The 15,203-nt window shown below is 41.0% G+C and overlaps 1 protein-coding gene across 1 annotated transcript; it reads left to right on the top strand.

Moving 5' to 3' along the window:
* Positions 1–504: 504 nt before the first annotated feature.
* On the top strand, positions 505–3,553 carry LOC122769468. The gene is made up of 6 exons (XM_044026002.1): positions 505–594; positions 1,393–1,411; positions 1,572–1,800; positions 2,314–2,462; positions 2,668–2,936; positions 3,506–3,553. Exons 1-6 carry the CDS (start codon positions 505–507, stop codon positions 3,551–3,553), a joined length of 804 nt encoding a protein of 267 aa, XP_043881937.1.
* Positions 3,554–15,203: the final 11,650 nt, after the last annotated feature.

The following is a 15,203-nucleotide window of genomic DNA, read 5'->3' as shown; positions in this document are numbered from 1 at the left end:
ATTAATTGCGGGTTAACGATGACATTAATGTGATTAATCGCGATTAAATATTTTTATTTTGACAACACTAGTGATCACCTGATGTTTTCGTCAGTCACTGTTAAATTAAAACGAATGTTGCTGTAGACTAAACTGGTTCCGTCTGTTGCCGTGTGTCTTAGCCAGCAGAAAGAGGGTGTATGAGGAGGGTCAGTGATGCTGTGGGACTGGTAGTCACACTCATGATATAGTTAAGAATTTTACATTTCATTTTAATGCTGGTTCAGCAACACTGCATAAAACAAAAGTAAATGTGTTGATCATTTTGTGTAATATGCCTACAGATAAACAATTAAAATATGTTTTTCCCAATTTTCAGATATCTGCAAGAATGGGCATGGACAAGGAGCCTTTAATGTATTTCCATTGTCTTTATAAAGCTTTATGCAGCTCCAATTTGAGTGCTGAGACAGAGTTGTCACCAAAAACCAGCTGGAGTCATTTCTGGAAGGACTAGATGCCACAATGGCAAGTCTGTTGGAGCTCGACAAAGCTGGGGTGGCATCAAAGAGGAGTTCAAACCTGAGCAGTGTTCTACAGTGTCGTCAACAGGAGGTATGGTTCAGGAAAACAAATCTAATTTCTATGTACCAAAATAAGATTATTATAGAGGGTTCTATTGCATTTACATAGTCTTGCTTTTTTTGTGTAGGACACAAACCAACACAAAAGAACAGCTGCCTTACTTGGTCGTTCGCACTATCTGGCTGAGAATTCGTCAGACATAATAAGGATGTGTGATGTAAGTCAATGTATTTACTAGGGCTGGAGAAATTACTCGATTAACAAATTAATCTTCATCTACTTTGATAATTGATTAATTGGTTTGAGTATTTTTCTTTAAATAAGAAAAAATAAGTTTTCTCATTTTTCAGCTTCTTAAATATGAATATTTGTAGAACACTGATCAACATTTTCAATGTTTACTGACATTATATTGATGAAACTGTTTGCCGTTCTGCCGTTTAGCATTAGCGATAGCCGGCTACACACTAAGCTACACGCGTTTGCTCGTGTTTCAATTGCGTGTATGTGTCTCTCCTGTGCTCGTAAACACGGCTGTATTGTGGGTGACTATCCGGGGAGCACAGAGCTAAGCAGGCTAATCGCTACAGACCTTTGGGACTGCGGTCGCTCGTTTCATTTGCATCAATGTGTCTCTCTCACCGGTAAACACAACATTATTCAGGCGATGAGCTCATTACAGGCGGTGTAGGAAACGTGTGTTTATGTTAAAGTAGGGAACAAGTTTTAGTAGAATTGGTGCAGATTCAGGAAAGGTAATGAAGGAGAAAGCCAGTCTTTTTAGCATGATCTGTATTATGTTTTAACCTTTACTATTTTCCATACCAGGATGGTTTTATCCACACAGGTACACAAACAAAAGCTCCAAGTGTGAGAACATGTGCCACTCAACTGTCAATTGGGACCTTGAAAGCACACGTGTACAGCCAAGGTCAGTAGAATTGAAATTTCATAAGAACCAAATACTGAAGAGCATAAAATGTTCACACATTGTATCTACTCCATAGGGACCCAGACACCAGTGCTGTCACATGAGACTGCTGGCAAACAAACCACACTGCCTGAGTACATGTTTTCATCCACACCTATAAAGGGGCCAGGGTTTGGACCACGAAAAAGAGCACGTGTTGAGTCAGAGGAGGAAGAGGTATTCACCTCACCAGAGTCACAAGCCGACCCAAATGACTCAACCTTTACTCCCGGTGGATCCCTAACAACACACGATTCAACAATGTTGTAAGTACTGACTTCAAGTTCACTAGGGTTGTCACTACAGATCACAGAAGTGAGGCTAAAAACATTTTGTCTTGTTACATTTGTAGGACTGAAAGTGCTGCATACATGGATAAAAAATACATTGTATTTGAGTCCTGCCTGAGGGAGCTCTTTGACACATGTCCATTGTTCAAGAGACAGTGTGAAGTGCAGCAGCAACAGAAGGGCACGTATGTTGCATTTCATCAAACTTGTCCAAAATGCAACTACTCCAGGAAGTGGCAAAGTCAGCCTATGATTAAGAACCTCCCAGTTAGATGTACAGTTAGTTCACTGGTGCATCCTTCATCCAGCTGGAAAAGATAGTACTATTAATGTTTTGTCGTCCAAATCATGTGACACTTTCAACCAATAGGCAATTACTAAACACTGTTTGTATTATTGTATTGTTATTACAGCGCCTTGCAGCTCCAGATTTCACATTAAAATCAAAACAACACTGTCTCATTGATCGGCATCTTTATATTTACATAGGTTGTACCTTGCATCCATGCATCACAACGAAAATTCCAGCCGTGAGCAGGCAACAACAGCTTCAGGCCAAGCTGTCTACAGAGTGTCGTATCCGAAGGCCAAGAAGGGAGAAGCCACCGCAAAGCCAGTCAAAACAGACCCCACGTACAGTAAGTCACTAAAAAAATGTATTCACATGAAGAAAACTTTTTACAAATACTGAAAATTTTTTTTTTTTTTATTATTTCTTATTAACTTAAATTAACACCTAACACGACAAATTTAAATTTAAATTTAAATAGCTGAAAATGTAATGACACAGTAAAGAAATTACTGTCTGAACGTAATGTCATGGTTCTCTGTTACATTTTAAAGACTATGTGGCTGAAATGATGAGGCTGGTGTTCGACGAGGTGATGGAGGACCCAGAGTCTTTCGCCAAGGACATGAGGAAGATCACAATCCCCGAGACCCTGTCAGCCCAGTGTGACAGTCCCTTAAAGGAGGAAGTCATTGCCTCACACATGACCCACTTCAGTCAAGGGGTGGGCGGAAGCCAAGATCCGGCACACAACACACGACGGGATGACGACTCGTACATGTTGTCCCAAATAGCCCCAGCACCAGCTGAGTGTAAAGCTGCGGTATGCTAAATTAAAAAATTAAATGCTGCTTTTGCAATGTGCACATTTTGTGTAAAAAGTTCTTATTTCAAAGACACAGTGTCATTCTTTCATTAATTATGTGTGTTATGATTTAAACATGCCTCTTATTTGTATGTTAAATACATACTTGTCTATTGTTCTGCCCCACAAAGGCCCATAGTCTGCCCGGTAGATGTTGTTCATGTTCTGCAGTGTGTATGGGTTTAAACAGTTAGGCTCCAGGCCTGGATGGTAGTTCATACATGTTGGTGTGTCCGGAAGCTCATTCATTCTTCGGATAACCTAAGAAGGGGCAGAGCAATACTGTTACACTAATGGCATAGAGTAATTAGGTGAAAATAGCTGGATCGCTATAGCTATAGCTATTTTTACAGAAAGATGCAGCAACCTGGCCCTCAATAGGCTGTATTAAAGGGGATTATGTCTGTGTTGATAAAATAATGAGATGTCACAACTGTTCTATCAGTATATTTTGACGTTCATAAAAATGAAAAAAAAAAAAAAGTTTTCCTTTATGAGACATTTATTGTCTTTATCTTCGTCATCAGGCTCAGGCTGAACCTCCAGTACCCACACCACATTGGACCAAATTATAACGTGGAAATGTATGATACTTAACAACTTGTCTTGGTGTGGTTTAGACATTTTGGCTGGTTTTGTTAGCACAGCTGTTTTTTAAGCTGCTGTTTAACGTGGTTCAAATAAATGACTGCAAGAGCTGCATGAGTCGATTGTGATTATTTCAAATCGTTAAGCTTGATAGCATCAGTCAAAATAAAAAAGACATTCAAGTTAAAACAAATATGAAATTTAAATTTTCTTAACTTGATAGGACAAGTTGTGTCAATATAAAGTAGTTGTATCAACTTGAAATTGTAATTTATCATAATGCAGAAAGTGACTTTTACATCTCTGTTAATATAGGATATTTATTTATTTGAACTTGCTGTAACGAGTTGAACCACAAAGTGATTGAAAGTTGAATCAACTTTGATAACTAATAGAAGAATGTTGAGATAACTATACCACTGCACTTTACTCAACTTTTTAAGCTTGAGTTTATTAGTCAAAACAAGGATATCGCTTAAGTTGAGTTGAATTGCACTTTTAAGGCAGCAGGTGAACTTCCATTTGCAAGTTGAACAGACTAAAAATGTCTTACAGTGCAGTGATGTGAATCCAGAGAATCCGAGCAACACAACACGCAATCTCAAGCGAAACTATCATGATCGAAATTGCCCTGCAAAGTGCAAGGACTTGGTTAAAAAGTAGTTAGCCACCCCAACACCTACCAAAATGACATATACAACTAACCTAGCTAGTCTTCAGTGGCTTGCCAAGCTCAAGGCAATTTCTGCCCCCTCAGGATTACCACCAAAAATAAAAAAGTTCTCTACCTAAGTCAGGGTACTTCACTCCTTTCTCTTTAAAATCTTCAATTATCAATCCTGACAAACTTCTAACGCGACTTAATGCAACATAGGCTTGCCCAACTGAAAATACCCTCTCAAGACAAACCACAGCTTCATCAACAGTAATTCCATGAACTTTGTGAACTGTAACAGCCCATGATAGTTTAAGGGGAAACCGTCATCTCATTCCACCCTTTATTGTTCAATGACTATAGAACCAATGACTGTAGAACCAATTAAATCAATGGGAACGTTTGGTGACTCTTTCCTCCTCTGTGCACCTACATGCTCGTCATCAAACTTCACAAAGACCTTAAGAGGAAAGTCACAAGTCTCTGACCTAATTATGTCTGTTACAGTGCCACGAACGATGTAACCGTCCATTACATCAATATTTTTGATCAACATCACCCGTGCATCCTTACCAAGCAACAACTTCTCAGACAAACATGTGTGAGAAGTTTTGGCATGATGTCGACATTTCAGCTCAAGGTATCCTGTTTTTTTGCTATTCGCATAATCTTTAGCATTTAGCAGTGGCTTACTATACTGATTAATCCAAACTTCATTAGGCTGCCTTTTCAGCACAATGTATGTTTAACTGGCACAACATTTGTATGCAGTCTCAAAAAGGGTTTGATTGATACCCAAAGATTGAAACAAATTTTCAGTGGAATCAAAGGTAAGGTCCTCATTTCGCACAGCCCTTTTGCTCGCTCTCAAAATGTCAGAGGCATGCTCTTTTTCCATCTTCTGAGGCTTGTCCTTACCCTGTTTCCCACATGTGCATATTACTTGATTTGTGTTGACATCAACATTCTTACATTGGCACATGTTTTTGGATGCCTCATCATCTGCGGTGCGGCATACAAATGTCTGTGAGGAGGCAGGTCTGGGAAAGATGAACCGACAATGCGCATGATGGAAGACGGTGGCTTTAAGGCAGGGGTCACCAACGCGGTGCCCGCTGGCCTGTTCTAAAAATAGCTCAAATAGCAGCACTTACCAGTGAGCTTTTATATATATAGATTTATTTATTTAGCTATTCTTGTTTAAATCACACTTACATGTAACTTACAAATGACAATACATATATATAAACACATAAAATGTAAAGTGTTTTTTGTGTTTAATATAAATGCACTCTGACCTAGTATAGTTCAAAGGTCAGTATTGTGCGCATGACCAAAACGTAGCGTTTGTTGTGCTCTTACAAACAAGCCAACGTTAGCGGACGCAGCGAATATGAGGAGAAGAGTTACCCCACAAAATGTCAGAAAAAAGAAAGAAAACATATCATTTTCACGACGAATGGGAGGTAGAGTTTTTTTTTACCACTGTGAGAGGATCCTGCGTGTGTTTTATTTGCGGGGCAACTGTGGCAATAGCAAAGCGGCACAAAGTGGAGAGACATTTCACTACGTGTCACACAAGCTACCATGCTAACTACCCACCGGGCAGCGCACTGCGCACAGAAAAGGCCCGTGAGTTAAAGGCAGCTTTGTGCAAACAGCAGTCTTTTTTCACTAGACCGGATAAAAACTCCCAAAAAGCAACCGAAGCCTCGTTTAGAGCTACGCAATTCTTGATGAAGAAAAAGAAGGCATTTACAGACGGGGAGGTTGTCAAAGAAGCAATGATGATAATTGCTAAAACTGTGCTTGAAGACGAGAAGTATGGAACCGATGTACTCTCCAGTCTCTCCGATGTTCAACTCGGGGCAACTACAATGGTAAGAAGAGTGTCGGCGATGTCTGGGAACTTGACCGACCAGCTGGACCGTGATCTGGCGAGGTGCCGGTGGTTCAGCATCCAGTGTGACGAGTCGGTGGACAGCAGCAGTACGGCGCAGCTGATGGTCTTTATCCGGATGGTGTTTGATGATTTCTCCACAAAAGAAGAACTTCTGACACTACTGCCCCTGAAGACAACTACGAGGGGAGTTGACATTTATAACACAGTGAAGGAGTTTTTGGTGGAAAAAAAGGTGCCGCTGGAAAAGCTGGTATCAGTGACTACGGATGGGGCTCCTGCTATGATCGGCCGACACACAGGATTCGTTGCTCACTGTAAAGCTGACCTAGAGTTCCCAAACTTTCTGCAGTACCACTGCATCATACACCAGCAGGCCTTATGTGCAAAAGTGATCTGCTTTGAGCACGTAATGACTCCCGTCGTAAAGATCATAAACAGCATCCGCTCCAGAGCTAAACAGCACAGAACATTCAAGGTACTTTTGGAGGAGCTGTCAGCTGAATATGGTGACCTGCTACTACACACAGAAATCCGATGGCTCAGCAGGGGACGAATTTTGCAACGTTTTTTGTCACTTTTGGATGAAATCAAAGAGTTCATGCAGTCCAGAGGTGAGGACACCGTGCTGCTGGAGGACACTGAGTGGATACTTGACCTTGCATTTTTAACGGACATTACTGGAAAACTGAACAGTTTGAACTGTGAGCTGCAGGGCAAAGGTAAAACTGTCGCCGATATGATAAGTGCTTTATATGCATTTAAAGCTAAGATGAACCTTTTCTCTGTGCATTTACAGAGAAAAAAAGTGCTGCACTTTCCCTCTGTGCAGATGGTGCTGAAAGACAATGCTTCTGCATCTGAGGCTTTTGATAAAGTTGCAGAAAAGTACTCTCAGGTCATAAACAGAGTTGGGCAAGAGTTTGAGAACAGGTTTTGTGACCTGGATCAGCTTGAGCCATGTGTGTCGTTCATTTCTAATCCTTTCATGAACGTGGACATATCATGCATTGCTGAGCAGTTAAGTGCAACATTCAGCCTGGATGCTGAACAGGTGGAGATTGAAATTGTAACACTGCAAAATGACCTCCACCTGCCTTGGTGCAGCCCACCAGGCTGCACCAAACTTTTGGTGCCTTGTTGACACAGAAAAGTACAGTGGTGTATGCGCAGCAGCTATGAAGGTTGCAAGCCTGTTTGGTTCAACTTATCTTTGTGAATCAGCTTTTTCTGACATGAACTTCATCAAGAACAAACACAGAACACGCCTCACTGATGCACATCTGCAAGACTCACTCAGAGTTGCAGTGTCAAGTTACACACCAGAGTACAACACACTAGTTGACAGCATGCAATGCCAGGCTTCCCACTAACTGACAAAGAAACAGATAACAGATTTGGTGTCCAGTTCAAAGTGTGACATGATTTATTTAAAAATCAAAGAGAGTTGACTTTTGTATTTTACATGAGTTATTATTTGTACAAACATGGTGCAAAGTAATTCATGATTTGTTAAAAAATGTTAGTGGCTAGCTAGTTAAAATGGGATATTGTGATTTCACAAGACTGTCTTAGAAGTGATCATTTGAAAATGTTCAATTTGAAAAATGTGCACTTAGAGAAAATATAAAAATAAAGTGTTGCATATTGATATTTATCTGTTTCTATATATATTTATTGTGAGAAATCATTGAGATGATAAGTGTTTCCACAAAGATAAATATTAATTATTAATAATAACATAGAGTTAAAGGTAAATTGAGCAAATTGGCTATTTCTGGCAATTTATTTAAGTGTGTATCAAACTGGTAGCCCTTCGCATTAATCAGTACCCAAGAAGTAGCTCTTGGTTTCAAAAAGGTTGGTGACCCCTGCTTTAAGGCGATGATTTTGCATAATATGTAAATAAATGTCAATTTTTCTGAACAAATTGGTTGCTTTTATTAAGTGATCTGTCATGTTTTCTCTTGTATATTTATAATTGGGCTTTAATTAAGCAAAAGTATGTTTTATCCGATTACTCGATTAATCGATGGAATATTCGATAGAATAATCGATTACCAAAATATTTGATAGCTGCAGCCCTAGTCTTAAGCTTCCCCGGGCTCTCAACATTCACCCCACCTTTCACGTGTCACTGCTCAAACCCGTCACCGAGTCTGATCTGGTCCCTCCGACCAATCCCCCTCTCCTTCTCCCCGGGTCATCGATGGGGGGAACGCCTATACGGTCAGACGCATCCTTGACATCCGCCGCCGGGGCAGAGGCCACCAATACTTGGTCGATTGGGAAGGATACGGTCCAGAGGAGAGGTCTTGGATTCCTTCCTTCATCCTTGACAAGAACCTGCTGCGGGACCACGCCGGGAGACCTGGCATGGTGCCAGGAGGCGCCCATTGAGGGGGAGGTACTGTCACGATCACACTCTCCTTCACCTTTATTATTGTTTTGAGTTTCCTCCGTGTTGCTCTCTCTCTCTCCCCTCTCTGCAGGAGGTGTGGCTGACCTACTTCCACTGAGGACGCTGGTGATCAGCAACACCTGCGGCGGCTCCTCCTCACCTGCTTCTGATGAGCAATCAGGGGGTTTCTTAAGCCTTGCCATCTCAGTCACCACCGTCAGATTGTTTTGCTCCACCAACAGTAGTAACCCTAACCCTGGTAACATTTCAAGGCAGGGGTCACCCTGCCTTAACCCTGTTGTGACATTTCAAAATAAGGTGGAGGTCTACTTACATATAAACACTGTTTAACAGAGCAAAATGTGATGTTTAATTCCGATGCTTTGCATAATTGAAATATGGAAATTGTGACCACCACGGCAAAAGTAGCATCAACGCTACGAAACATTGCTCGAAAGGCTGAAAAGCTATGTGCGACCTGGGGCCCGCCCTGAACACGTCTGCAAAGTACCTGCACACAGGAAGTAGGTCACCCAAAACAGGAATTGCATAGTACATAGACCAATCGACTTGAAACGTGATATGTGAGACCAAGGGCCTGACCTGAACACATCCGCAAGACATTACCTGCATACAGGAAGTAGGTTGTCTGAAACAGGAAGTGCCTTTTAACTTTGCAGAGCATTGACCAATCTGCTTGGAACTTGATATGTGAGACACGTCTGCAAGTCATGACCTGCACACAGGAAATAGATGTTCCCAGATAGGAAGTGACCCGTAACATTGCCATACATTGACCAATCGGCACTAAACTTCACAGGGCTTACCCGGCCTGCTGGCGGGGGCGCTGGCTGCGAGGGCCCGCACAACGCTGCTCGCAGCTTTAATTTTTAATTGGTTTTTCTATCTTATTTTCTGCTTCTGACTTAAACGATCCTATGACTAAGTTATTTAACAATATCAGAGTAAGTCAGCTGACCTTTATTATCCCACACAGGTCCAGTCGATGTTTATCAGCATGTCTGGACAGCAGCATCTGTGGGAAAACATTTAGACTTGTAACGTCCTTCACATCACCGTACACAATGTCAACGCAACTCCTCAGGCAAGGGCCTTACATAATCATGAAACATGTTCCATTTTCCGTCAGTGACCTTGCCTGCAGGTAAAAAGCACTGTGCATTAATTCCCAGGCAAAGGAATAAAGGCTTAACTCAGTGCTAAGTACATTCTTACAAACCGCTGGAATCAGACCTACTTGACAGGATAAGAGGACACTGCACCAGCCACACACATCTTTGTGAAATACAAGGCAATATAATGCATAAAATCAGACTATTCTTTGCAACAACTCCAGCTTATTGTAGTGTAATTTTATTCCATCCAGATTTGCATATATGACACATTTACAATAAATTTAGGGCGTTTTTTTTTAATAAAAGTTATCACTGAATTGTGTAACTTTTAAAAATGTCTTATGCTGCATTCCATTTGCTTTCCGAGGTCGAGGGAATGCCCCCCTGACCTTGGATTTCTAACTTGGAAACCCGTAACAACCTCACAGTCCCCTCCGGGTTCTAAGATGCCTGCCACCATACAACTGACAGCTTCTGTTATGTTCTTTTCACAGTGAATCAGTTGTACTCATAGTACTGTTTAATGTGCGCAAAATATGCAGATAGTTGTTATCGAACTGGTATTCCTTACAAATGGATAATGGTGACTTGCCCTGCATACGTTTACATTTCGGACCCCGAAAGCAGTGAACTCCCAGTTCTGAGTTCCAAGTAGCGCATAATAAATAGCGCAAAATGAGTTCACAAAATGTTAATTAATCAGCTCTCTGGGTTTTGATTATAATGGGCTGGTGTAGTGGTTAGCACTTATCCAGCAAGAAGCCCCGGTTGTAACAAGGACCTTTCTGCATGTTTTCCCTGTGTGTGTGTGGATTTTTCGCCGGGTTCTCTGGCTTCCTCTCACAGTCCAAAAACATACAATATGGGGATTAGGTAAATTGGACACCCTAAATTGACCATAGATGTGAGAGTGAATAGTTGTTTGTCTCTATATATCTATGTCCCCCTATATCAGCTGAGGTTGGCACAGTACCCCCCACGACCCTCATGAAGGATAATGCATGAGACAATCGATGGATGGATGGAGTGATTACTATGTAATAATGTTCTCTGGGCTGTCTGCCTTTTATTTTCCCACCGTCCTTCTCCTCTGTGCGGAGGATTGTAAGCTCGTGGCTGCAGAGCTTCCTGGTGTGGATCCAGATGGCTGAATGCAAAACAAGTTTCTGACCTGACCAGCGAGGGTTAAACTGACACAAACTCTATGGGATGGAGCATCTCCAGTACTGGATGGCGAGAGCATTGATGCAGCTCTGACGATCACGGCTGTATGTAGAGAGAAGAGTTACTGCATTTTAATTTTCCCTGTGAGTTAGATGGAAGGAGCCTGGAGACAGCTCCTACTGTCGTGTGGTTTTAGAATAAGAGGAAGTCGAGCAGTCGTATTTATGGACGCCGCCAGTGGGGTTTGTTGTCCAGCAGAGGCAGCCAATGAGACTTCATGGTAAATTGTCTGTATTTATATAGCACTTTTCTAGTCTTGATGACCACTAAAAGCTGCTTTACAATACAGTTTTGACATTCACCCATTCACACCCATTCACTCACACTTTCATACAGCACTTGCAACACAATTTCTATCACTCATCTGTCATACCCATTCACATGCTTCTGGCACAGCCTTGAGGAGCAATGTAGGGTTAAGTGTATGCCCAAGGACACACTGGCATGTAGACTAGCGGACATTCAAGTTGAAAGCTACTGTCGCCCCACATCAGGATTTTGCTTTTGGTGTTTTACATGTAGGTGTGAAGTGCATGAGATGCTGGGATCAGGGGTTCTTAAACAGCATGAACATAAGCAAGGAAAAGGACTGTTTCTTCGTCTGAAACTTTCCGCCTCAGGCTTTCCTTTTCCTATGTGCACATGATGGACAATGGAGATTACAGCCACACTCGGCCCCCAACATCTGTATCAACTTGACATGATGTTAGTGGCCATCTTTGCCCTAAGATGCCCAAAAAAACTATTCATCTAAAAGCATAGTGAACTGAATTGTTTCTATTGCATTTAAGTGACGTTGTCATTTTTGTGTTGACATTTGTGATAATTTCCTTTTATCAAGTCATGTGTATGAGCACTTGTCAGTGTTGTATACAAGTGTGTTTAACTCAGCGTGGAGTAACACTGCTCATTCATCTCGGTTGCTATGTTCTTGGCAACTGCCAGGCTGTGGCTGGCCTGTACAACTAGCTGTCAGACAAACAGGTAGGAGGAACAGATGAGGTGTGGGGGTTATAGCCCCAGACAGATGAATATCCATCTTGATTGATGCTGGCCTTTGTACACATCTCAGCGTTGCTGCTGCTGTTCTGACACAGCTCTGTTGCACAGTAATGTGTGATCAGAAGAAAAGGGCACCAGCGGCTCTGATCATCATTCTGTCCGACTCCCCCGTCACCGCCCCAGCACTCTCTCGCCAACATCAACCAGACAGAATCAGACTTGACACCTAACACACACACTTGTCTATGTCAGTGGAGTGCAGTATGAGAGCAGAGTAAACTGTGGGGCGGAGGAGAGATATATTTCAGGTGACTGTGATGGCTGTGAATTACAGATAGGACATGAGAGTTCACTTATTAAGTCATATTTATTCTTACTGATGAAGACATCAAGGTGAACTATGTACTATGTGTAAAAATTATTTCTCTCTTTGCAGCACCAACACTCAAGGACCTGTTGTGTGCCATAATGTAAAAATTATATTTGAACTTACGTGTGGGGAGTGAATGAGTGAGCTCTATCCATAATTGTGCTTGTTCGATACTAATATCATCTGGGCTCAGTGACAGAGTGAGTCGTCTTTCAACTGGAAAGTTGTGGGTCCAATTCCCAGCTCCACTAGTCTACGTGCCGATGTGCCCTTGGACAAAACACTTAACCTCACATTGCTTCTGGTGACTGTTTGCGAATACAGGGTGCACTAAAAGTGATAAAAATAAATAAATGAATGTGATAAAAAACTGTAGTGTAAATCTCCTTTGGTCATCAAGACTAGAAAAGCACTATATAAATACAAACCAATTTACCATTGTAACTTATAAATATCAGTCTGATACAGTCGTTTTTGGATCTTTTAAACTACTAAACTGAAAACATGGTCCCAGCTCGCCTCGCCTCACCTCGGCTGATTGGTTGGTTTTCCATTACAATATAGTACCTCATCAACTTGGGCGGAGTCATTACTGCACGGCTACATGAAAGTCTTGCTCATCTTCCTGTGATGGCTGTTGGAACCGCTCCAGAGCAGGTACTATCACTAATGCAAAAGCAAAATAAAACACCATGCCGAGGGGAGGCTTGCTAATTGAAAAGTTTTTTTTGGGCTAACCATTATTGCCTAGCAGTAACCAGCCATTTCAAATACATAATGCTGTATCACAAATGTTTTGCTCCCAAAAGAAGAATTAAACAACCTACATTTTTACAGACTGCTTAATGAAGCTGTTATGTCAAATTTAGGGTTATTAGCTCACATCCAATTTTACATGCTTTTATTTCCTAATGCACTGTTTTTGACAAGGGTGTAGTGGCTAACACTTACCTTACAACAAAAATACCTGTGTGGAGTTTGCATGTTCTCTCTCTGTGTGCTCCCCCATGTGCACATGTGTTTTCTCTGGGTTCTCCGGTGTCCTTCCACCGTCCAAATACATGGAGAGAATTGGACACTCTCCATTAATCATTAATCAGGTGAGAAGATGGAAGAGTGAATGGTTGTTTGTCTCCACAGGTTTGCCCTGCAATGGACTGGTGACCTGTCCAGGGTGTACCCCGCCTTTTACCCTAATGTGAAAGATAAAGCGATTGACAATGAATGAATGATTTTGACCAGGCTGATACCAATACCAGTATCATACTATCATCTCTACCAATTTCCATTTGAATCTGTTGAATTGTCATCCTGATACGTTATTTTTAGCTCTATTTTTTTTTTTTTTATAAAAGCACTGAAGAATTTTGCACAAGTGAGATCTCAAGTGAAATCACATAATTGTGGATACTCTCTGAACAATGAATTGTAAAATATCCAAAACCCATTTGATCTCAAATAAACTTTAAATATCTTCAATGCAGGATCTTCTCTGGATTAGGACTCAGTATTGAGCTCAGTGAAAACCAGGATGAAATTCTTCTAAAACTGCTTACACTGTGGTGATGGAGCCTTGCACATAGGCAGGTTAAAACCCTTTAGGTAATTAGTGCAGCTCAGGAATAAAGGGCTTTCTCTGAACAATGCCAGAGAGCATAGAGAGACACAGCCCTGAGCAGCTCAAGTGTCCACTGATGGCAACACTTCAGCCACATGAAGAGGCTCTGATGTGGCACAGCTAACCCTCACTTTTTTCCCTTTCACTTTCAGCACAAGGCCGCACAGTGACAGACTGGTCCCTTACATAGTATTGGATCTCAAGTGTTGGGAGTTTCATCTCAGCAACACCCATATAGTTAGTGCTGTGTGAAAATATCCTGTAGCTAAGTTCTGAACTCTTAATAATAGCATACTCCACACTTGACTTTTCTAAACACAATTCTTTACCACATAATTCATACATTAATTTGACCCTAAATATTCTGTGGCCTTTATACAAAACAATTCCTTCTGTAGATACAGTAGGTGGTGGAGCAACAAAATACATACACAGATATTTCAAAATGTAACTGTTGGTGTCTCTACTTATTTTGAATAATATGTGTAAATATAATGTGCTTTACAAGTTTGATTGATAATAGATATTTTGGAATTGACACTAATAGTCGTTGTGTTGGAGCTAATGCTGCGTGACACTCAGACACCCCGGCTGATGAGTTTTGGCACTGCTTATATCCCTGCTGCGCATTTACATATGCAATGACCCAGATTAGTATCCCTCCTCACACTCCATCAACACTGATTAGTTCAGCACCGTTAAAGCAACGAATGTCCAGCGTGTTGCCGTGACCAGCGGTCACCTCTGCCTGTGAGTTTGAGCATTATACCTTCAACTTGATTTCACACTGGGTTGACAGTGACAGCAAATTAATTAAATAATTAAATACAATGCACCTTTGTATCATAATATACATTTCATGGTAATAAAGACGGCTGATAGATGTTTTTATAAAGATTATTTAAAGGTGTATTCACCAAAAAGATTAAGTTGAAATATACTATACAAAATAAACCCAGCATTGTTATCCCAGGACCTCATGATTTATATTGATATAACTATATCTACACCAAACATAAACAATTCACTGTGTTTCCAAGAATTATTATGTATTGTACAATTATTTTAGGTCAGGATAATCAGGAAGTGGTTGGTGAGGTTCCAACTTTATTTGAATTTTGCCTTTAGTATTTACTGACCTGCATTAGTTTAACAAAAATCTATGACATCCTTAAAATAATATATTTTGGTTTGGGACAACTTAAAAACATATTCCTTCATGCACAGATGTGAATGTGTTATTTGAAGGGAGAATTCATGTCAGTGCTGAAAATCTGTGTACTTTTTTTACGTTTACTTTTACTGAAATCCTTACATTGTGTCACTTTAAA

This window comes from Solea senegalensis, linkage group LG5 (assembly GCF_019176455.1).
Source record: "Solea senegalensis isolate Sse05_10M linkage group LG5, IFAPA_SoseM_1, whole genome shotgun sequence".
Classification (NCBI taxonomy): domain Eukaryota; kingdom Metazoa; phylum Chordata; class Actinopteri; order Pleuronectiformes; family Soleidae; genus Solea; species Solea senegalensis.
Note: the sequence above shows the minus strand (reverse complement) of the source record. Positions and strands in the feature narration are given on the sequence as shown.